General features: G+C 47.9%; 1 protein-coding gene across 1 annotated transcript; it reads left to right on the top strand.

Annotated features, from left to right (window-relative positions):
* Positions 1–8,308: 8,308 nt before the first annotated feature.
* LOC126524474 (uncharacterized) lies at positions 8,309–13,966 on the top strand. Its single transcript, XM_050172786.3, has one exon. The coding sequence runs from the start codon at positions 8,591–8,593 to the stop codon at positions 11,489–11,491; it is 2,901 nt and encodes a 966-aa protein (XP_050028743.1). The 5' UTR covers positions 8,309–8,590; the 3' UTR covers positions 11,492–13,966.
* The last annotated feature ends 10,576 nt before the right edge of the window (positions 13,967–24,542 follow it).

The following is a 24,542-nucleotide window of genomic DNA, read 5'->3' as shown; positions in this document are numbered from 1 at the left end:
AAGCACACAGAGCTTCATACCATTTCTCCGTACAGTGACAAAAGAAATGTAGGTAGCCTATGCCCACAAGGGATGAAAGCCGCAGCCAGTGAAATGTAGGAGAGAGGAGCCACATGTTAATAAAGAGCATGCGAGGGGCTGCGGCTGCCAGGAGAGTGTTTCTTTGTTCTTTGTGAGAAGCTACTGAAAATTTTGTGCGACCACGAAAGAGCGAAGTGCAACCGCAACCTTTGATGTGCGCAGATAAGTGCATACCACCCGCTACATCCTTCAAAGACGATCAGTGCTCCTTGAGGCGGTCGTTTATGTATCGACCTCTTTGGTGAATGTAAACTACGCCGCAGCGTACCGAAATCTTGTAGACGAACTCGGTGGCACAAGCGACAAAGGGCTTTACATGCCTCTTCCCACATCCATGTTTTGCGCTTTCTTTTTTTTTTTTTGCTATGATCACGAAGTAGGGAGCACAATGTCGAGATCTTACAAGAGGCTGTGAAAACAACGTCCACCCCATGCTTACGTTCGATTTTCTTCGGTTTGTGCGAAACTGAATTCATGTATGGCATTACCACAAGGTTTTTTGGGCTTGCGCTTTTCCTGTGTGGTTGTAGCGGGCGCCATTTTCAGCTTCTTTAGCAGCGAACCTCCCACGGCTACTAACAGACTGGAAGGGATAACCAAGCGTTTCAGACACCTGACCCCTCCGCTTCCTTGGAAACTATCCACCAGGCTCCAGCTGTAAGTGAACACCCGTGCTGTACACTTGATTTCTTTGTGCCCTTATTCCGCCCAACGACACAACATTTCTGATGAGTTTCAAGTTTGAAGCCTCCTTACACCTTTCATGTCAGTGTTTATGTAAATAAATATTTCCGCCAGATGTGAGGAGGCCGTCTTTCTAAAAGCTTCGTGCTTTTATGGGCTGCTGACTGATATTCAACATTCTGCCCGACACCTTTGAATAGATTCACAGGCCAAAGCTTCTACTATGCAACTGATGTCCCGAAGAAAACGACGCAATGCCATCTATACGTAGCGTAGCTGCGATGTCCTTGTTGGCATAACGTTGTACATGCTTTCGGCGTTGTTTTCAAACAACATTATTCTCAGTGCAACCTCTATTGTGGATATGGGCCATCTTTGAGGCTTTCCGTTATCAGTGTCACGTACGCCACCTTTTTCTTGCCGATGCTTTTTTTTTTTTTCACGAGCATGACAACCAACAATTGCATGCAAACACGCCGCCATCTTGTAAAGAAGAATTTCTGCGTCGCACATAATGTAAGCATGGTCCACTACAGTATCGCTCGTTCAGGCCTCCGAAATAAATTCGCAGATGCTGCTACTTTAGGGTATGCTTGGAGAGCAAGACTGCTCACTGATTTCCCTGCGCTATATTTTTTCGCGACAGCACAGTGGTTTGGCGGGCTCTATTCCAAATTCACATTGCTTCACTGGCATGGGTTGAAGTCCCCGTGGAAGTTGTTGTGGAGAGGTCTTATTTTTGTTCACGCTGTGACGAGGTGGTCTGACGACGCAAAATAAGCATCGTTCTATCGTCGGTGACGGTAACGGTTGTCGTTATGATAACAGTATAAGCGGACGGATAGGACCATTGATCGACGGTACGAACGGATGGGCAATGCAAACGCAGTTTCGAGCAGTTTTGTGCTGTTGCAGTAAAAGTTGGCTTGTGGGTGTGAGATTGTTAATACATCTACTTTATTTTTCTCGCCGAAGTTCTAATAATGGTGGCGCCTTATGGTTTGCTCTATCATCCATAAGTCACGATACAATCAGCAGACCCCCGCATTTGTCACCAGTGAATGCGTCCGCATTCGAAAACATGTTGCTTACCGGAAATTCAGCAAATTGTATGAGGAAGAAAGGCTCTGCTGAGGTGGATTTTCTTTATCCGTGTCAGCCTGTGCTCGTGAGAAAGCACTGCCGTCATCATCGCCAAATCGTCGTGGCACAACACGCCTGATGATCACGGCTGTACAGAAGTGTGCTCTCGAATGTATCGGTAGCGTCGTCATCATTGCCGACAAAAGAGCGCGAGCTTAAACTCCTTGTTACTGTCATTATTGCATCAGCACTGTTAAGAGGAAGCTTTAGCTCGGGTGCTCCTATCTAAATACATGTAGAAGGAGAATTCGTTTTTCTCTGCAATCATTGGACCAAATTTGACTCTTGCATTTAAAAGAAAAATTAAAATCTAGTGACTGTTGGTTTCAAACTTTTTTATTCAGGTCGTCAAGGTTTTATTAAAAAATGGGAAAATCGAAAATTTTCTGAATACGAAACTATCAAGTTTACAACTCTGTAACTCAACAATGAAACATGATATCGAAATTCTGGGAATTGCATATAATAGTTCATCTAAGGCGGACAAAATTGATATCTTACACATAAATCTTGAAAAATTTGGTAATATAGAATTACAGCTTTTGCAGAACCCTTCTACACAACCTAACAAATTCACGTAAGACATAAATTGACATTACAACTTTGTCCGCTTTGAATGGTCTAAGGGATGCCGTTTGCAAAACCGCGATATCTGCTTTTGACGGAGAGCCATTAATTTATAAATTCGTCCTTCTATTTCTTTCGAACTTTGAAAGTTCTGAAATTTTTAAAAATAATATTCAGGCCCTAAATCGCAATTCCGCTTTCAACAGTCACTAAAATTTACCTTTCCCTCTCAAATGCAACAAATTTCATATGAATCGGTGCAGGGGTTCTCTCAGGAAAGCGTTTTTGCGTTTTACATGTATTTGAATAGGCCGCGTCAGAGTTGGGCCTGAGCTAAAGCTTCCTCTTAAGGGTGTCTGCTAATGTGTTCTTTATTTCTTCTTTTTGAATTCTTACGTCGAGAATTTCTTCACTTGCTTTGGCTTTTACTCTCGTCGACCATTGCAGCCTAAAGGTCGACGGATAGAACAATTACTTTTAATATGAGCACAAATACTTATCTACTATTGTTCCCTATATTCTTCCCACCCTTCCGCAGCCCAACAAGTATAGCACGCAGAGTAATATTTTCTAAATAAAGCTTACTCGTTCCTTCTGATAATGTACCACCTTCTTTCTGTGTTTTAACGTATGCCTGAAAGCGCCGAAAATTCTATTTAATTATGTGACTTTATTCTTGTTCGAAAACTTTACTAAAGGAACATTCGATTTATTTTTTGTCGCAGACAGCACCTGAAGCTCTTTGACCAGACTCGCTCCAGTGGCACAATGTAGTCCCAGCGAATCACAATGTTCAAGACTTGCTGAAGGCCTTGTGTTCTTGTCTTCCTTCCTCTCCACACGCGTCATCTATTGATGGGCTAAACACCTCCGTCGACCAAATCTGCACAGGAGTTTTCCCAAGTTCCTTCTAGGCCAGTTCTGCGATCTGCTGCGCCGCAGAATGATGTCATGGTGCGTGCCCGTATTTGCTCGCGCTCTCTCTCTCTCTTCGTCTCCATACCCCTTCCCCCAGTGCAGGGTAGCAAACCGGACGTGCGTCTGGTTAACTTCCCTAACCTCCCTGCCTTTCCTCTCTCTCTCTCTCTCTCTTGTATGCATGCCGCTGGCACCAGGAGGGTTAAGCGCGGCGGCGTTCGTGTCTCCGATCACGCATCCGCCAGACCGCGTGCCACACGCTCCGTACTTCCGCTGCGACTTGCGACAGGCCGCTTTTCGAACGCCGTAGCAGGCTGGCCACGCGGCTATCTCTGCGAATGATCAGCAGCGCGTGTTCGATGCGACCGCAAAGAAAACGGACACAACCGCGGTGGGGTCAGGCTCATTGGAGATGCAAAGCTACGCCGCGTCTACCATTTTTGTTCTCTTCTTTTTCTTCCTTCCAAACTCGTTCTCGGGCATCCTCCGCAAGAGAGCGCTCTGCTAGAATGTCACAGATGTCTGTAGTTTTTTTGTTTTTTTTCTCAGCCGAGCTCTATCTCGATTGGCAAAAGTTGTTCGCTTGGCAGCTCGAAGAAATACCGTATATAGACACGGCGTTTCTTCGGGAATCTCCCGTCTTATCGCGGATAATACAAGGTCGCAACTTTGTATTTTGTCTCGCTCCTAAAGCAGCTGTTAGGCTGTGCACCAGTGTCCCCGGCAGTATACCAACCGTAAAGTTATGCTCAATGGCGTTTTTTTTTTTTATTACTGTATAGGCGACATAGGTGGTTGACGAGAAACAACCGTTATCGTCCTGGACCGACGGCAAGGAACGCCTGCCCCGTACTTAGACCACAACGTTCGACTTCCTCGTTTCCTGTGTAGCTGCATGCGATCACCACACGGTTAAGAACAAGCCGCAACCAAAGGGGGGGGGGAGGGGGGGGAGATTTTTGTGACTCGAAGACTGCGATCAGCGAGACGGCATGCGGAAATTTGTCGTTCCTCCTTTCGACGGCAAGAGAGGAGCAGGAGGGCACCAAAACGATGCTCGAGGTCGCCGAATGTGTCATGGAATGCAGTGGCAGAGTGCGTGAGCTGCGTTAGAAAAAAATACGGTGTGTTTTGTCAATACTTGGAGAGTGCCTGGCGTTTGGCGAAGAAGCGCGTCCGAACTGAGCCAATATGGCGCGAGTCTGGAATGTGGAGTGGAGTGTGGAAGAGGAAGGAAGGAGCGGATAAGTTTGTTTTATAGGTGCCAACGAATCAATTTAAATTGCAAGTACGTTTAAAGCCATCAAGAGAGCAAGAGTTTATTTGAGAAAAGGGAGAGAAATCGGTCCGAGGTAAAGGTCCACATCTGGCTACTTTGGACAAAGGAAAGGTAAAGAGAACGAAAACAAGCGAGCGAAGGGTCACCGTGGCCGGTGGTAGCACAGGACGTAAGCGTGCAGAAATTTGTGTTTGGGGGATTCGTCGATAAGCTCGAATCTAAAGCTGCGAAACTAAAGAAAATTATAGGAGGGTAGGGATAAGTGGCTTCGGTTATATGATTTTCGGCCAAGGACCTCGGTGAAACTTCTTCAGCCAGTGGCGAAGCCCAGAACCGTGCTGCAGGGATAATTTGGACGTTCGGCGATTCTGGGTCTACTCAGCAATCGCGACTACCCGCACCGTCAATGGCGGAGGCAACAAGCATGCCACAGTGGGAATTCGAGCAGTCATGCATGCCCGCAATCATTCGGAATCTGACATTCTCACTCGACCGGTAGCCCGTGTTTCTAGGAAAAGAAGAAAGCATTGCCGATTGTTCACAGCTACTGATTCGTACTGAATGACGTTGCTGTGCTGTATAGTGGTAGGCAGTATGGCCATTATCTCGAACTCGGGAACTAATATCTGTATCCCGTGAGCCTGTATCTCAAATTGGCCCAATCCTCTAGATGTGTATGCGGTGGACTGGAAGGCAAGAAGCAGATAGCGACCAAACCGATTGAGGGAGAAAGTTTGAATACCGCTGCCTACGATTAAATGAGTAAGGTCAGCAATTTCTGATTCATTAATTTCTCGATTTATTAATTGATCGATTTGGCCTAAATGATCAAAATTACACGCGGCCATGATGCACGTAGTATTGGAGCATGCTGGGTTAACTTTGTCCACTATTTGCGGTTTCTCAAGGCGCATAAAAATTTCGGCAACGAGCTTTCATTGCTTCCTGTGCTCACCGGAATGTTGCCTCCGCAGGCGGTAATCAAGCTCGTCCTCAGCCGCTGAAATCCATAGCATTTGCGTATTATTGTGTTTGCTCGTTACCAGGCCTTGAGACTACACAGAGTATAACACGATTAAAAATTGCATACATGGTTCGTAGTGAGCTCAGACAATTCATGGCAGCCCTAACCATATGATTTCTACTCGTAATTTTGCTACAATTTGAAACTCGTGGCTACGTCAGCGTGATGTATTTATGCAACGGTGATGCAAGCTACACTGTCATTGTTTCACAAAATGTACAATATTAAGCGCGTTTTTCTCCCCCAAAAAATTATTGTTTTAAATCAGCAGAATCGTGTGCTTGTTTTGGCAGTGGTCTTGACCCAAGGGCATTTTGTGTGACTAGCCTCGCCATGCTCTCTAAGGCTTGACATAGCACAGCAGAGGGTCAACCACCGAAAATTTTTCACATTTTCTTTCGTTGAGCAATTCCATTGATGACGCTGAGCACCGCAATTTTCAATACTACTAAGTTGCGGTTCCAAGCTTTAAATTCCTGCAGTGTCAAATAGGTTGATGTTGATTGTCCTCGACCATCGGTAAATATGCCAATTACTGCCGGTAAATATCAAGTGTCGGGATGCAGACAACAATATGCAAGTTATAGTCTAAAAATGGCAATGTGTTGTAATCAGTGTGCTTGATAGACACATTGGCACGGGCGTTTAATAATGGCACGGGCGTGTAAATTACTCCGGATTTCATTCTTACGCTGCAACATGAAGTGAGGCGAAGTTGCAACACCTGAATTATGCATTCTGGACTTAATGGTAAAGTCCCAAGTTAAAGCTGAGTAGGGTAAATGATATGTGCTCCCCTTTGAGACATACCTTCACCTTCGAGCTGCCTGTGAGGATTGTTTGCCCGTATTTCAGGATCACTGGTGGTAGGAAGAACGCGCTCAGGACGGTAACTTGCCATGGGACATCCGGCGGCAGAGGATGATAGCTGTGGCAGCTCGTGCTTCCTTGTACTATGGCCCATAAGATACCCATACGTGATATCCGGTGCTATGAGTGATGCTGATAAGAAAGAACCGGTGATATGGACTGTCTCCCACGTTATGAGATTCGTACAGGGATACTCTCCCACGCTGAACGCTGTTTTGTGCGTGTGTTTTTCTTTTTTATTGAACCCCTTCAATCATCTAATAAAAAGGAAGTGCCTGGAGCTAAGGTTAACTGAACAGATACGTGCATAGCACTTACCACGGGATTGAAGCGTCGATTAAATTTCTCGACATTAATTGACGACACGTCCACCAATTTCGTGAGCTCGGAAGGGAACCTGAACGAACAAAACCTCTTGAGAGTTTCAAGCAGGGACTGGTGCTCAGTGCAGGGACGGCGTCTTGTAGCGTCCTTCATTGAGTATACTGTTATCAAACTCGTTCTCGCGGCTCTGCAGCTTCTATGCCGAAAATTCTCCAACATCCATGATGGCACACGAAAAATAATAAAAGCCACTTCAAAGGTCATCGGCCCTGCAGAATTATCATCTTGTCAGAGACGACAACAAAATGCGCAATTGAATGTGTCGAGGCCGTAGACCAGTCTGCGTGAAGAACGCGGAAGCGCGCGAAGGGACATCTCACGTTCTTTTTTTTTTTCTGTATACAAGAGCGACACCACCGGCGACTGATAAAAGCCGTCCTCAGCGTTAGGCGCGAGAACCGCCGTCACGAGGCCGCGCATCGACAGTTACCAGCGTCCCGCTACAAATATCTTCCCTATGCACGGATGCAAGTTCAAAGGAAGGCCGCGCCCGTCTGCATCGAAACTTCGTCGGTGGCTCACCTTTCGAACAAGCACCACGGATCATTCCGTTGGACTGGACATCTCTCCAATAGCGTACGCGATATGCCCTCCGATTGACAGGCAGTCGAGAACGGGCTGCTATAAGAAAATCTGTAGAAACAAGAATAACAAAAGGTGATTGAAGAGGACCGCGAAAGTCAAAAGCGGTTCCGTCGCCGTCGCCTCCGTGTACGGTTGGGGGTGTATTTGTGTGAATGGGGGTCCCGTTACGAGTTGCGTCCACTTCCTTCCCACAGCAGGGGTCGCGAAAGGGAAGGCAGGCAAGTTGCAACGCGTACGCGGCGTATCGGTTCGCAACGGTTCGACACACCGGCGTCCGTGACGGGCCGCCGCAACACGGTATTTTGAAAGGCGATCATCAAAGGCGATTCTGCGCGCCCCGGCGGAGGCGCTAGCTGACAGCCGTGGGTGGTCCTGGCGTGGCGGCGGGCCGTTACCCAAACGGTCCAGCGGCGGTCCTCGACGTCGGGGCAAGCAGCAACACAACAACGGCAGGACGCCGCCTAGCGGGCGGACCACTTTCGCCCGCTCGACGCGACGGCGGAGAGAGTGCGGCCCTGAGAAATCCAGTTCCTCTCCTTCGGACGAGAAAGAGCGCGCCCTCGCTCCTTCCATCGCCGCGCGGCGAAACCGCACTTCCCACGGTCGCCGCCACAGCGCCTGTAGCCGCCGTCCGCGCGAGCCGCTAGCGCGCTAGTGAGAGCGAACGCCAAGAGGTGGTGGACGACGGATATGCGACCACCATGACCGCGCGGCGTCGGCTTGGAACGGGCTCGACGCCGCTTCCGATACGCGCTCGTCCAGAGAAGTGGGAGACGCGACACTCCGCTACCTTGCTTGTGCGCAAGGGCTACACGCCGCTAATCGCCGCAGAAACGAGGATTACCGCCGTTGTGTGTCGCGACGCCGGCTCATCTTCTACTTCGTGGTCTGTGGCGCTCCTTCTGGGCCGTTGCTTGGTGGCCCTGAGAAGCGCGCGCGCTTCATGTGTGCTAGGTGGCCAGTGTTTTCAGTGCTACCTCAGTGCTGTGCGTTTGCCAGTGCCTTAAAGCGACGACACCGGCGGGACATGAAAGGGACTAGAGGATTAAGCACCAATGGTCGTGCACGCTCCGGATAGCGTGGCCGCGCCCAACTCGGAACTGACGATGTTCAAGCGGCGCGAGGAGGTCGTGTCCGCCGAGGACTCGAGCCGAAGCTTCTTCGTGCGCTACCTGGGATGCACCCGATTCCAGTCCAAGTCAAAGCAGCGAGGGCTCAAAGCCCTTCAGCAACCGCTGCTGGACCTGTACAGCGCCGCGAGACGCAAGGGCGAGAGCCAGCGGTCCGTGCACCCGCTAGCGCTAACGCAGCGCCTAGACGTCTCTCACTACGGCCTAGTGGTTGCCGAGGCCCTCGAGGATCCAGAGACGAGGCGAGCCGTGACGGCCGTCACGCGTGTGATTACGCCCGCTGCAAACATCGTGCTTTGGGCCGCCCTCCGGTTCAGCGCGCGGCTTGCCAAGAGGCGCTCCATTGGCGCCGCCTTCGTGCCCTTGGCTTGCTCGGAGGACGTCGTCGACCGGTCCTGGTACCTAGGACTGTCGGCGAAGCGCAGGTTTCTCGTCGGATTGGCGCACCCTCCTGTGTTTGCCTGCCTCTTCCGACAGGTCGCGGCGCCGTCGACGTGGGAGTGCCATGGATTCATCTGTGCCTCAGCCGAAGACGCGCTAATGATATGCTCCTCGTTGGGCGAGGCGAGGGACACTGTTGTAGTGTTGGACAGGCCACGGCCTACGCCCGTGGTCGTGGCCGGTGGTAAGCGACCTGACGACTACAGCGACCTAACGTCTATCACGGCGTCTTCGTACACTGTGCGAAACGCGAGCAGCCGAAAGCTGACATCGTCAATAGATGAACCGCAGTCGTCGGTCACGGCGTCGGCGAGCGGCTACTACCAAGAAGTGGTGGATCGGAGGTTCAAATCTCCCCGAAGGTCGTCCAAAAGAGTCTCCCGACGAACGGACACTGAATCCAAATCATCGGCAAGCGAAGAGAGGAAACGCCGTGTACGCCGGAAGTCTAACTCTTACAAGTACCGGGACCTCTCCAAGAAGTACGCCGGTGCTGCACTGCCGAGGCCTGTCACGTCTGAGCTGTCGTACTCTTCCGCAGGAAATGTGACAGTCACGACAGAAGACACCCTTGTTAAGGATGTCATCCTGCAAACGACCGGCCACAAAGACGGCCTCATCTTTCAAAACGTCGTGCCTGCCTCGAACAGCGGCGGAGGCGGTCCCCAGGAGTCATTCGACGAGTCGTCGTCGTCGGCTCAAACACCGACCAACGACACTGGATACTTCTCCTCGAAATCGAAAAGTGCCAAGGCCTCGAAGGAGGACCTGACACACGAAGAAGCTCCAGCCGCTCCCGCCGCACCCCCTGAGCCTCCACCTCCACCGAGGCCACCGCAGTCGACGTACTACTTCGGCCAGAACGTGGCCCCTGCGGCAGTGACGATGCAAAAGACCAACGTTACCTCCTACACGTACTTTCTGAAAGACTCCGCCAGGATTCCCGTTAAGGAGCCAGTGATCATGCCGGAACAAGTGAAGGCTCGTGAAACGAATACGACTTCGGCGGTAACGACCATCGTTCCGCCCAGTGGCACGTCGGACAGCTCGTTGTCAGGCTATCACTCGGACTCGTGCTGCCAGACGCGAGAGGCCGGCACGATGACCAAGGACGACGAGTGCTGCGACTCGGACTGTTGCTGCTCGTGCGACTTCTCGTCCGCCTGCTCCGAGTGCAGTTCGAGCCGAAGGACGCTGGTGCCCAGCGGCCGGTGCCAGAGCCGCGGCCAGATGACCATCTCGGAGACGATGAATTTCAGCAGCGAGTGCGACTCGGAGGCACACTGGTTGCGGCGCAGCTCCGTGGTGCACTCGTTCTCCACCGACGGACGCGTGAAGGGGCGCGCGGAGAACTGTCACGAACACGTGACGCGAGCACAGGTGCATCACCATCACCACGAGCGCAGCCAGCACGTGCAACAGCAGCAGCAGCGCAACTTCACAGCCGTTAAGTACCACCGGGGACAAAAGGAGGAAAAGCAGCAGCCGGACGCTCAGGGAAAAACGATGAAGAACGCGTTCACGTCCACGACCGCCTCTCTGTGCGGTGACAGTCCGCCGAACGGCAAGGTTGTAATCGACGTCGCGCAATGCGATGGAATCAGCCGCGGCGTCATGACCCCCGGAATAATCAGCTTTAACAAGCACGGCCACGTACGAGACTGGGCCTCCCTCAGCAACTGCTCGGGCTCATCGCGCGTCACCACTACCACTCTCCAGCCCGTGCAGCAAAGGCCGCAGCGGACAGCCAAGGTCATACGCTGGGAGCAGCAGCCGCAGCTCAGCAAGCGCAAGTCCAAGCCTGGATTCTTGTCCAACCTGAAGACCTCTTTGACGCGCGCCAGGCTCAAGACGGGCAAGCTGTTCAGCCGCATGCGGTCGCACCGCAACGGAAAGGAGGTCGCCACCACGACGACGGTCCACGATCCGGACGCCGCGTCGCAAGACGAGGTCTGCCTCAGTCCTGACGGGAACGTGCGCCCCAAGCGGAAGCGGCGGCGACGGCTGTCCTGGAGCTTTCACGACCTCCGGTCCGCATTTCCCTCCAAGAATAATGGAGCCGCGGGGAATGCTCCGCAGAGGCCACGACGCAGGAAGAAGAAGAGCCGCAATGGCCGCGGCAACGGTGGTGCCGGTGGCAGTGACGTGTCCGACTCCTTCTTGGAGGAAGAAGAGGACAGGATTGCTGACGCTCCCAGGAGCCCACCCAGAAGGCCTCGGCGCAAGTCGGACTCTGAACTTGGAGCAGCTGCTGCTGGTGGTCAGCAGCAGCGCCGCGTCGCCGGTGATGTGACCACGATACGCGTGGAACACGGACTCACCAAGGAAGGCTTCACCCGCTGGTCCAACACGAACCTGCACTCAGAGCTCGGATACATTCCGTGAGGAAAAGTGTGTGCGCGCGCTTGGATTGCAACGAGCAGAGGTAACGAGGGCGTCCTCTCAGGTTAACCGTCGGTTGGATCGCAGCTGAAGCTAAGATGCTTAAAGCTAAAATGGGATCACAACTCTCGGTATCACGCCTCCATTCCGATCCCGAATGACAGCACAGATTCCTCAGTCGAAGCTAATACTATCGCTTTTAGGTTACGTCGGATATAAAATGACCGGCGTTATTGGCGCCTAAGGGCATCAAAAAGCGAAGTTCTTCAAACAGTACTCTTTAAATAGAAAAGCTTCCTTGAATGCCATCAAGACAGACGCACTTTTTGAATCAGTCTAGATGGAAATATCGATTTAACTTCAAGTTCCTTACGAACCGGGAATACCGGGCGATACCGCAATGTGACTGAAAAAGAATGGCTTGTCGCTGCTTTCTGGGAGCTTGGCATGGAAGCCAATAGCATGAAAGCAATGAACAAAGCTGAATTTCATGAAGCGCGGCTGCTGTCCACCCGAAGGTGAAGTTTGCCGCCCTGGTCACGTGAGCCGGCGAAGTGAGTGCAGCTTCGGAAGCGGACACGCGTAGTGCGCTTCAACTCGTGTTTTTGCGAGCATTACACGGCTTAGGATTAATTTGATTAGCTTCTCTTTGTTTTCATTTTTCACTATCAATGTGCGCAAAAATTTCCAGAGGAGATAAGTCTGTTGTCATAGCACAGCGCTCGAATAATACGTGCCTCCAGATTTTTTAAACATCGTATATTGAATAGTGCAGGCATTGCTATGAATTCCACGTTGATGACGTACAATGTCTTTCTCGCAATCGGCATGTAGCCGTGGCCTTAGCTATAGGCTGCAGTTTATTCCCCAAGTTCAGGATGGTAAACGTAGATATAAAACATTCACTTCAGCAGCTTTCCAAATAGCCTTTCTCTGCTAGCTCGAATTCTGTTGTGCAGGGGGTATATTCAACTTGTAGTGCCCGCCATACCGTGACGTGGTAGCGAACGCCAAACAACTTCGACTTACTTAATCGACTGCAACGTTGCCAAGCCCTGTCCCTACATATCTATCGTTCTTTAATAATTTTTCAATAGTTATTTCAGAAATGTTCTGCATACTCATGTGGTTCCACGAATTATTGGGATGCATCTCATCTATCAATACTTAAAGCTGAAGTTAAAATTCTACAAAATTTACAATGATCTTAAATGTTTTGGTCTGAACGTTTTAGCGGTGTATTAGAACAGTGCCTTCCAGAACATGATAAACTGTGACTTAATCTTGTTTAGAGTAAATCAGAATTGGGGTAAGGTGAATTTCGCTTTTTTCCCACGGCAGAAAAAGGTCACTAGCGCATGACGGGATCAAGAGAGAGAGAGAAAGGCAAAGGAAAGACAGGGAGGTGAACCAGAGATTATCTCTGGTTGGCTACCCTGTACTGGGGGAGGGGAAAGGGGATGCGATAGGGGAGAGAGAGAAGGACAAAAAATAAAATAAGAACCTACACACACACGCACGTACACACGAACTGTTTCTGTGGGCACTGTCACGCAGCTGGCAAAGGCATTCCTAGTGTTACGCAGTGTTGCCGTACAATCCTACGCCACACAGTGTAAAGTCACAATTTGTCAGGCAAGGGCCATATGGCCAAAAACAAATATGATACTCAAGACAGTAATTCTCCAGATGGGAGCTTGTTTTAGCCAACAACAACGCAGAACACTTCATTAAATGTCTTACTAACACTGGAGCGCCAGAATTCATTCTCACTCATATGTTAACGAGAGAACGAGAAAGGCAACAGACTTATCCCCATGTAGCACGCGTCCGAAATTGCTTGGCTGTGAACCCCGCCCTTCTTTACCGGTCTGTCTGGGCGGTGATCTAGTTTACTTCCAAACTACCCGTCGATGAACACAATAAGCTTAGCTGACCCGCCGTGGTTGCTTTGTGGCTGTGGTGTTGGGCTGCTGAGCACGAGTTTACGGGATCTAATCCAGGCCACGGCGGCCGCATTTCGATGGGGGCGAAATGCGAAACACACCCGCGTACTTAGATTTAGGTGCACGTTAAAGAACCCCAGGTGGTCCAAATTGTTCCGGAGTCCCCCACTACGGCGTGCCTCATAATGAGATAGTGGTGTTGGCACGTAAAACCCGAGAATTTAGTTTAATATTTAGAAGCTTATCTGCTTTTAAGCACATAATATCAGCCGTGTGTGTGTGTGCGTCACTGTGAAGACTCAGTGCAATGGTACTACGAGCGCAATGACCGCTGTGCTGTGCTCGGGAATGTGTGTGACAAGTGATCGACCGTCGAAGTGTGCCTTCCCCCACGGAAAGTGCTGCCGATGTGCGGGAAAAAAGAAAAGTACCTTACTGAACTCCTAACCGCCTCCGGTTGCGATGTCCTAGTCCTCTATACATAAATCCTATACTATCCTTGACAGCTAAATAAAAAGGAGATTTAAGCGAGCTTGCATACCTGGTGTCTGTGAACCGCGACAACTGTCTGCCAAAAAAAAAGCAAAAGAAAAAGGCGCTTTGAATCTGTGTTTCGCATGGCGTTCAAATCAGCAAGACACAGTACTGGCAGAGGATGCGCCTACTCGCGGTGCATAAGCCGGAAGAAAGAAAGCATACGCTAGGAATCGCCATACAATACATTAGTACAACACGTGTCTCTATTGAAGCTCGTAAAAGGGGCGGCGAATAACGTTAATTGTTGTGTGAACATTGCATATAGAGTTTTGTGTTGATGAGCCTGCCGAGTGTGTCGACGCCGTCCATTTCCGAAGGTCTTCGAATTGGCGCAAAGACCACTTTGAAAGGTAAGAGGAAGGCTTATTTTGCCCATATTCTGACTGGCTGGTATCGCTTCGTTGATTAATTTAATTTTATTCGTGCGAATCGCTTCGAGGCATATACAGAGAAAAATAAAAATAACTGTTCAGTTGGACGGTGGCACAAATCATATATTGAAACACGTCGTTAAAGCCACGCTATACCGATGTCTTCATCTTTCCTGACAACCATCCTGAAAGCCCTTTCTAAATTTTATTTTTTACGATGACAAGTTGCCTTGCTGTGAAGCCCTTTCTTTATATTTGCACAATCCAGTTCGTGCTTGTGAACGCAAACTTACCGTCCGGCAAGCAACGGCATGCCAGCCTGAGTTGAAGCATCCTCATTTTGTCTCTAAATCTCAGTCTTGTCCTCGTATATTATGCGCAGCGCAGAAGGAACGCCGTTTTGGCTCATCACAGTGTGTTCCTTCGCAAAAGAAACCCAGTTGTACAACACCTCTCAACAAGAGGCTTCCATACACGGTGCTCAAATCCGCTTCAACGATGGAAAAATTTCAACTGTCAGACATAAGTCGCTGGAAGATCACGGCGCAGCGAAGTGGTCCAGCGAAGATCACGGGACAGCGAACGACAATTACGCAGTTCGTTTTGCTTTCTGCTTCAATCACGTAGTTGTGCCACCATGAAGTGAATTTCCGCATATTGCGACCTGCAGATAACGATGTTTCAGGTACGAATGTACATAAGGCTGTACAATAAAAACGTGCGTGTTTCTCAAGTACAACTAATGTGCTGTTGTGTAGAAGGCGATTTCTTTAGGACGTAGTAAACAGATGCGGCGTAAGCAAATGGGTTTCTAAAATCATGTACATAGGACACCTGGTTTTCTTTAATGATACCATCAATATTGGTCAACTTTTTCAGCGCAAAGTGTCGGCGACGCTGTTCAACATACCTAGTGTGTTTTGTAATCATACTGGTGATCCTATTATGTGCCTTATTTAACTCGAAAGTAAATGCGTTTTATCACGATGTCTTCTTGCACTGCCCTGTCTAGATATGCATAGTGATTTGCACATTAACATTTCCAACCATTTGACCTGTTATGATCTTGGCACGAAGATTCAATGTGCTCACATTAGAAGTGCTTTGAGATGGGCAAGGAACAACTTAATTTTGTTCTAAAGTTAGGTGGCCTTACACCTTTCAAACACATATATTTTAAAAGTTGTGTTGGCGGTAATTACAAAAATATCTGCCTCATTTTCTTGGCCAAATTATCTTACGTTGCGAGAATATCTCAAATGAGTTTCCACTTGTTTAATATTTTGTTTTTGGTTAGCGTCTTGATTGCGGACTTCGTGTCCGCAATTTTATATCTCGTACACACAAAAAAAAAGACGGAACTATTGAATCCAGCGAATATTTTGCTGCACGTACGACAAGTATGGATTTTCAAACAGTAATATTGCTATTGGCAAGTACAGCAGTGATTGCTTGCCCATTAATGACATAACTTTTTCTCGGTTTGTAGGGGATAAGCACCTTAAAGATGAGAGGTGAAATCGTTAACTGAGGTTTAGGCGCTAGCAATAAAAAATATTCGAAAGGGTTTACAGGATGATGAAAAAGTTGTAGTGATCGAAGACGCCGCGAGAAAGGGATGTGTCAGCCTGGATGTAACGCTTTGACAAATGGAATTGTAGAAGGCAATACCTGACAAGGCCGCGTGTCTTGTCAAAATATTGGATCCAAGCTGTGGCTTCCGGTGTTCACCCACCGTTCGATCACTACTAATGGCATTCCACATTACCGCATCCAGCTTCAAAGCCCGCCTTAGTTAAACTTCGCATGCAGGCAGCCTCGACAACATCGGTGCACTCTGGTAGCGCAATGGTGGTTTCCCTCGTGACAATGTTGACGTGATCGTATTGCAGCTAGCCAAAACAAAGAGCAATATAACAGCTGTGAGCGTTTACGCAATTGAACATAGACGTTCCGGCAAGGCGCGTGACTTTAGCTACGGACCTGTTCACTCTCGGCATAGCCGCCGGTTAGAGGTACTTGATCATTGGGAAAATCTGCCCGAGGGAGTTCGATGTTTATTTGACAATTTCTCCAGAATTAACTGTTACGATCATTTCAATATTACAAGAAGAAACATGTTTTCGGTAAATAGCCGTGTACTCGTGAAAACTCATCATTATTCAAATTAGTTTAGAAGAGTTAACTGCTGGGCTAGTTGGTGATCTTGCATACTGAAAGGATTTTGCGCCAAAAAACAACACACACAAGAAAAACGACGACGAAACAGTTGAAATAGCGCCCGTGGTGTCGTCGTCTTTCTTGTGTGTGTTGTTTTTTGGCGCAATATCTTTTCAGTATTCAAATTAGTACCGGCCGCCATTTGTTTAACTTGTGCCTCCTGCTTGAGAAATATGCTGCAAAAATTATAATATTCCACATGAGTAGTATAGTTATTGCGTTGTAAATAAACGCAGTGGTTGCAGGGCTGCCGCAGTGGAGAAAAGCGGCACCATCTTCCTATTTGATGCGGAAAACAAAAGGTTTTGTGAAAGTGATGCCAAGCTACAGTCGGCAGAGTAATCTTGTCTCCGGTCGGGATAGTTCAAATGAAGGTCGAAGTCGAAGACAGGGGTCCAGTTATTGCAGACGGGTGCGCTGGTAACTAGGTATTCCACAAGGATTGTGTGACATCGCAGACTAGAAGTTTGGCTGCTCTTGCTGCATGAAAAATACAAGGATTATACCCAACTGCACATTTTTGGCTTAAGCACATGAACGGGTCTGCGGGATCGGTGACTCTTCCTGTGAAAGTCACCATCGTTAAGTTTAATGTACCTTATCATATCACATGCACAGCCTCCGAGGTTAGTGCTCTTCGTAGCCCACTTCCCCTAATTCGCGAGGAACCACCTCAAAAATTGACCTTTCAGTGACTCCAAGGCAGCCCTACATCGCTTGCTGTCCGCCTTTCGCCGTAGACCCCACGAACAACTAGTTCTAGAAATCCAAGAGCTCCTTCACAACCTCGTCGAGCAAGGACAGGACGTCGCATTTTCGTGTTTCCCTAGCCACCCTGGCGTAATGGGCAATCAACGTGCCGATGAGCCTGTTCGATATACTCCTGAAGAGGGTGTGCTGGAACCAGCCCCACTGTCAAAGGCAGATGTAAGCACTTGTACATTGCGCACTGCGCTGTTTGCTGTGTCTGTTATTTCTGTTGCTTTTGCCTTCACCCGAAATCCTCAGCAGTATACGAGTCTGCTGTTTGCTATGGTGGTGCACTCCGGCACTGGCCGCTCTAGCAGCAATTTCGAAAATTTTTTGTCACACTCTTTATACAGAGTCCCCTGAGAATTTCAACCTGATCAACGACCGACATTTTCATTTGATCAATTTGCAATATGCACCCCTATTCTTTCAATTTGACTATGTTGTTAAAGCAGTTATGTAACAGCATATGATACAATGAGCCGATGTCCAAACGTCCTTTTCAATAGCGTAAGATTAAAAATACAACGAAAACTGCAAGTGAAGCCACATTGCGTCACATGGAGTGGTGAGCTTGATTGTTTGATCCTAGAGGCAAAATTTTGTTGAGTGACAGCACATCGCGTGTTGTCGTCGCCTCTAACGGCTGGTTTGTTCGTACAAAATAAGGAAATGCTTCAGAAAGAGAAGGCACACAGCAGGAAAGCAGTGATTGAAGGTCGCTTAGGTTGTCTTATCCGCATTCTGGTAGTCACGGCTTGAAGACTGTGGCCCGCGCAAACATGGAGCAAGCTGCGGAATCTGCTCGGCTAACCTCTCCCACAGTTTCAGTAACGCCGAAGATCGGAATAAACGGTCTGCACGATGCAAAAATGCAGCAGCGTGACATGGGACAACGTCGAACATCGAAAAGCGGACAAGGACAGGCGCTTTCCTTTTCCTGCTCTTTAGCCTTCTTCCTCGTCCGAAGTCGCGCCGTTATGTTTTATACAGAAGGTTCAAGTGTGTACAAGCTCTCCGCATAAACATGCAGGATCCCTAGCGGCTAGCGCGACATCAGGGTTACAAACACCCAAGTTTGGTGTAAGGAAATGTACATCTGATTAAGAAATTCGTGGGTTCAGTGTCAAAAGAAGTAACATAAATCTGCCTACGTCTATTGCTAAATACACCTAGAGAGAGAAAGAGGCCTCTGGTGCACGTTCACCAAGGACCTCTTGCGAGCTTGGTATGTTGCTTACTTAGGAGTCCAACCAATGCTTTCCGCGCAGCGACCACAGCCACATCTTTTTGTTTAGTGTGTGAAAAGAGATGCTGCGGGCAGCGGCTATCCTGTGCTCCGACGTGCAATCAAAAGAGAAACACTGTGAAAAGAATAAAGTCATTCTTCCCAGAAACAAATTAGTCTATTAGGTTAGCCTGTCCTGCATATTAAGCGCTTTGTGTATGCAGCGCTTAGTCCTAATCTGTGTGTTACTGTTTTTATAGCTTAGCCGTCGTCTTTGTCATGTGTGCGATTTATGCCCAAGTTTACACGGACACGTGGAGCATGGCTAAGGTGAGTCCCTGATACTGCCTACAGCAGTTACGTAACGTTAAGCAAAAGTTTAGCTATATAATTATTTCGTTAGTCATGATAAATGTATGTGATAATGCTGGTAAATCGTCCTCATAACTGCAGCATAGCTGCCGAATTATGTACTTGAGGAGCTAATCAACAGCTGCTAATTGTGCTCGTATAAAGGAGCTACAACCTGTTGGCCGTTCAAGACGTCAGGGTCACCGCCCCGAAGGTGCTGTTCCTAAAAGGACATAAGAAAAAGAAACGTAGAAATAGTCAAGACTGAAGTAAGAAACAGTAACAATACCATTCAGAAGGGCAAAGGAGGTGTAATCAAATGACTGTCCAACACAAAAAGTAATAACCAGTGCACTCAAAAAAAGTGTGATGTAAAAATAAGTCAAATACGTTAAGCATCAATACTCAGAAAGTTCGTTAGTATGTTTCGAAACTTGGTAGGGTTACGTTCGATTACTACGTGGTCCGGTAAACTATTTCATTCTGCAATAGCTACCGGCAAGAAGGAGCTGTTGAAGGATTTAGTAGAACCGTGCAGACGTTGAAGACTGAGGTTGTTTGAGAGACGGCGAGAAGTACGGTTGGGTGGCAAAAGAAGTGTGTCGCGTAAATGCGGGAAATTGTAATAGGGCTTTTCAAAGAGGCATAAGCATGATATTTTTCGGCGATGTGCTAATTATTGGATGTGGAGGGATGATTTGATGTTTCTAACACTTAGCCGATAATCGTACTGGGATGTAAGAAACCGGGCTTCGCGATTTTGGACGGCTTCCAGTAGCTCAACAAGGTACGCTTGATGGGGATTCCATATTGCCGACGTGAATTCCAGTTTAGTACGGATAAATGTTTCATATGCTAGTTGACGGATCACAGGGGGTGATGATGATAGTGACCCTCTTATGAATCCCAGGGATCGATTAGTGGAAGTAACCAGATTTTTGATATGTTCTGACCATGTAAGCTTGCCAGTGAAGATGATACCAAGGTATCTGTATGATTGAATCAGCTCAATAGGAAGGGAATGCAAAGAGTAAAAGCATGACATGAGAGAGTGTTTCAGCGATACACGCATTAACTTACACTTTTGACGTTTAGCTGCATGAGCCATTCGGTGTACCATTTTTCAATTGTAGTGAGGTCACGCTGTAAAAGCAACTGATCGTTGTATGAGTTTATATGGCGGTACAGCACGCAGTCATCGGCAAAGAGCCGGATGGATGACGAAATACCAGAAGGGAGGTCATAAATGAAAATTAAAAACAAAAGAGGTCCAAGGACTGAACCTTGCGGTACTCCAGAGAATACTTCGGTGACTGTAGAGTGACGGTGTCCAATCACTGTAAACTGTGATCGGCCAATTAGGAAGCACCGGATCCAGGACGTGATTAGAGGATGGAGACACAAGCTGTTCACTTTGATCATTAGTCATTCGTGAGGTACACGGTCAAAGGCTTTCGAAAAGTCTAGATAAATAACGTCTGTTTGGAAGAGAGAATCATGGTTTAAATAGAGGTCAGTAGTGAATTCAAAGAGTTGAGTTTCGCATGAGTGACCTGGTCGAAACCATGCTGGCTACAGAAAAGGAAAGAGTTAGCTTCAAGATGAGAGGCAACATGAAAATAGATTGTGTTCAAGAAGTTTGCAGGCAATACAGGTGAGTGATATCGGGCGATAATTCGATGGATTCAGTTCTGTCACCGCTTTTCAAAACCGGGACAACCTTGCTTAACTTCCAGTCGTTAGGAATACTACTGGTAGTCAGGGACTGCGTAAAGATAATTTGTAGAATTTTGCTAGTGAGCACCTTCGTGCTTTTGACGACTTTAGCGGGAATGTTATCCGGGCCGGGAGCACTGGAGACCTTGATATTATCGATCAAGGCCAAAATGCCCTCAGATGTGACGTCAATTGAAGGCATGCGGGAAAAGTTGCAGTCAGGAAGGGTACTGCTACTTAAGGCGGGTTCTTGAGTGAAAACGGAAGAGAAATAAGAATTCATGACATCGGATCGAGGATCAGTACAGACAGGTGATCGATCAGGATATGACACAGTTATATTGTGAGAAGCACTGCGGTTTGTAGATAGAAGTTTCCAAAATTTCTGTGAGTTTTCTCGAAGGATACTAAGAAGGTCGATATGAAAAAAATTCTTTTTTGATTGTCTTCACAAATTATTGTATTGGCGGAGGCATGCGAAATACTTTTCCCATTTGGAATCGCAGTCCGAGAGTTTAGCGGCCCGAAAAAGGCGCTTCTTTTTGTTTACGAGCTTCCTAAGGGAATTGGTGAACCATGGTTTATTGACATCGCCCAAATGCAGACAAGTGGCACATATTTCTCGAAAAAAGACAAGGTCTTCTGTTTAAAAGTAGCCAATTGCTCTCTACACTTCGCGAGGAAGCGACTGCTCGAAAGACATAAAAAAAAGCATCTCATTCCTGATTTTATTTTCGAGAAGTCTGCTTTGTTGTAATCACGGATATATTTTGTTGAAGGCTGACTGGTTGGTATGACTGATTGGTCCTCCAACTTGGCAGCCAGTTGTGGAGCGAGCGTGAGTCGCACAAGTCAAGCAGCGTGTCTCTTCTTCCGTGAGGGATACGCATTTCAATGTAACGTATTTGCAGACGTATCTGCGACCACTTTCACTGCTCATATGGCACTCAATGGTTTCAACTTCCGCAGTAACCTAAAATTAGGTAAACATAAACGCCTGGTCCATTTGGCAGTTTACGCAATGAACCCCACAATTTCTTTTTTGTTCTTAGCTGCTTCGGAATAATTGTCAATTTGTTTTTCTTTACAGAGAATATTCTGGAACACAATCCTCGCCATTCATGATCGCAGAAGACTCCGAAGGCCGCTGGCTATAGCACTTATTAAGATCAACGGGTATAGTGTGGTCGCCTTTGACCACTTTGAATTTTGCTCGTGCGCCCGTGTGCTGAGGAAATATTGTATGTTTTCATTTCTCTTTGTCTTAGAGAGTCCATGCGGGAGGCGTTTTCATTTTTTTTTTTCACGAACGCCAGATATGAGAACATCGACAATTTCGTATCTAGCACACTTGGAAAGCATGCATCCGGCCATTTAAGAAGTAGTCCTACTGTAAAACACTGCCAAAAACAATGAAAGATGTCCATCCGCTACATGGCTACATACTGACAAGACGAACGAACACCTACCATTCTACCTTCCAATCCGGTTTGCTAAATCACCTCACACAAATCATTCAATATTGTTACAGGCGTCCAATCATAAGCGTTCCGAGATGCATGCGCCACGTTTTTCACTATAATTTTCATCAATGTCTTTACTTTCGATGCTTTATGTTGGCTTACCCGATAGTGCACAAAGCGTCTGAAGGGGTTACACCTGAACACGGAGGCGCTCGCACTTCTCGGAACAGCAAAGCCCCTTTCTTTGTTTTTCTTCCGTTTTCTTTTTTTTGCTATCTGACGTGATCCGGAATGTCACACCTTCGTGAGACATTGAAGGTCCCCCACAAAACCACGAAGGTTCCTTCAACTCACACTCGTAGCGGAAAGTAAAGGCAAGGCGGAAGCCCGAGGCGTTAATGCACTGCGGCCGATAGGTCGTGCAAGCGTGTCTGCCCTCCCCCTCCAAAACCCCCTTGGGTCCGCAGCACTCGTTCCGACAGTGAGAGCTTAACGAGGCGACGAGGTTCGCGGCCGAACAACGAATGCGGACACGCCTGGTTGGCTACGAACGGGGCAATGGCGGCGGCAGTGCCGTTGTGTATACGCACGTCGGTCTATTTGCGGCAACCAACAAAGACGGGCAGCCGGGAAATACCGATGCAAATGCTTGTTTAGAATCTGTTAAATGGACTAATCCTCGCTAGGCTTCTACAGGCGCCGTCACTAACTGTCACTATGAGGAAAAAGGCGTTCGCTGCTGCGCACACTTATTCACAGTCGCGCGCTCTTTTCTACGGTGACCTGGTAGTGGAGGGGAGGGCTGTGAGGTCTGCAGTGACTCCTGAGGCTGCGCTCCAGACCTTTCTCTCGAGTGAGCAGACGACGATCTTCAACGCACATTAGACAACAATAAGACTGAAAGCGGGCTAGTTGGTTTGACTTCATTGTGCAAAATTTTGGGCACACTGAAGGACGTCAAGTAGAGGAAACAAAGGCCAGCGCAGTCTATCACCAGATAGTTATATCAAGCAAGGTTGTACTTGCAAATTGCTAGGAAATAACGCGAATAAAATACGGACTGAGCACAGGTCGTGGAACATGCGCAAGATTTCGCACTGGCAAGGCCATATACCTCCGATTCTCGAGTGTACTAGCAAATTACATTTCGGGAGTACCGACGAGTTACCCTTATTGTCAACGCACACGCTAAAACATTGAAGTAACTCAGATGACCGGGAATACCTCTAATTCATTCCAGGAAGGACTGTGTCTGGGTGGCCCAGCGCTTCCAGGTCCTTTTATCAGTTTATCGCAGAAATAAATGTTGTTTTGGAGAATGGGGGAAGTTGGGGGAGGGAGGGGGGGGGTGCTAGGGATTTGCGGGCTCTTGCGTGGCACGCTATGGCGAGATCCCGTTGCTCGGGAGAGCTTCAGATGTCTTGCAAAATTTAAAAATCTAGTTCCCTGCTTTTGCGTGCCGAAACCGCACTTGATTATGAGGCACGCCGTAGTGGGCCACTCCGGATTAATTTTGACCACCAAAGGTTCGTAAACGTGCACCTAAGTGTAAGTACACGACCCGTTGTTTTTTTTTTTTTTCAATTTCGCCCTCATCGAAATGCGGCGGGCGTTAAAGTCAGCGATGAGAACGCTCAATTTTTGAGTGTCGTCAGACGTGCTTTCCAGTGAAAATCTATCACCTAAGTTGTCGCTCCGTTCTGCGGTGCTCTGGCTACAAGTACGCCCCGGGACTGGTCGCAGTGCGTCACTTTGCCGTCAACTTGTGGACGGCGACCAAGACTAACGGTGGTGTGTGCTTCGGATGTTGTTTCGTACGACGGTTGACGTAGGCGGGAACGATAAACATAGTTCGTTTGTTAGGGGACGAACGCGCGCACTTCCCCCAACAGGTCCACACAGACCATGAGCGTACGAAAAGCGGGATCGCCTGCTGCAGTATTTCCAACACTTGACGCTGGAACGCAGGTACCTCTAATTCTCCTTGCCACGCATTAGCAGATCGCCAATCTCCTTTCAGGACAGCACCGACAGCACTTCACGACCATACTCGCAGAGATCAACACCCCACACCTGTCCCCTGCAAAAAAAAGAGAAAGAAGGAGAACAGTACTGCGTGAAAGTGTGTTTCCCAATTTTTCTGTATCACCAATCAATCAACCAATCAATTTTTATTACTTCTTATATATATATATGTTATTTGTTATATGTGTTATATGTTATATATATATATATATATATATATATATATATATATATATATATATATATATATATATATATATATATATATATGTGTGTGTGTGTTATATAATCAACGCGAGACTCTCCAGCGTGCCTTGAATAGACTGGATGACAGGCCATTTACGGAAGCGAAGATCTTGGGAGCCTGGCCTCACAGTTCATTAGCCCAGAGAGCAGTTCGAGCGCTTTTTCAATACCTGAAGGCAACAGATTTGAGTGCCCGACTAT

The sequence above is a fragment of the Dermacentor andersoni genome, chromosome 3 (genome assembly GCF_023375885.2).
Source record: "Dermacentor andersoni chromosome 3, qqDerAnde1_hic_scaffold, whole genome shotgun sequence".
Classification (NCBI taxonomy): Eukaryota; Metazoa; Arthropoda; class Arachnida; order Ixodida; family Ixodidae; genus Dermacentor; species Dermacentor andersoni.
The sequence above is the reverse complement of the archived record's forward strand: the minus strand, read 5'-3'. Positions and strand labels throughout refer to the sequence as shown.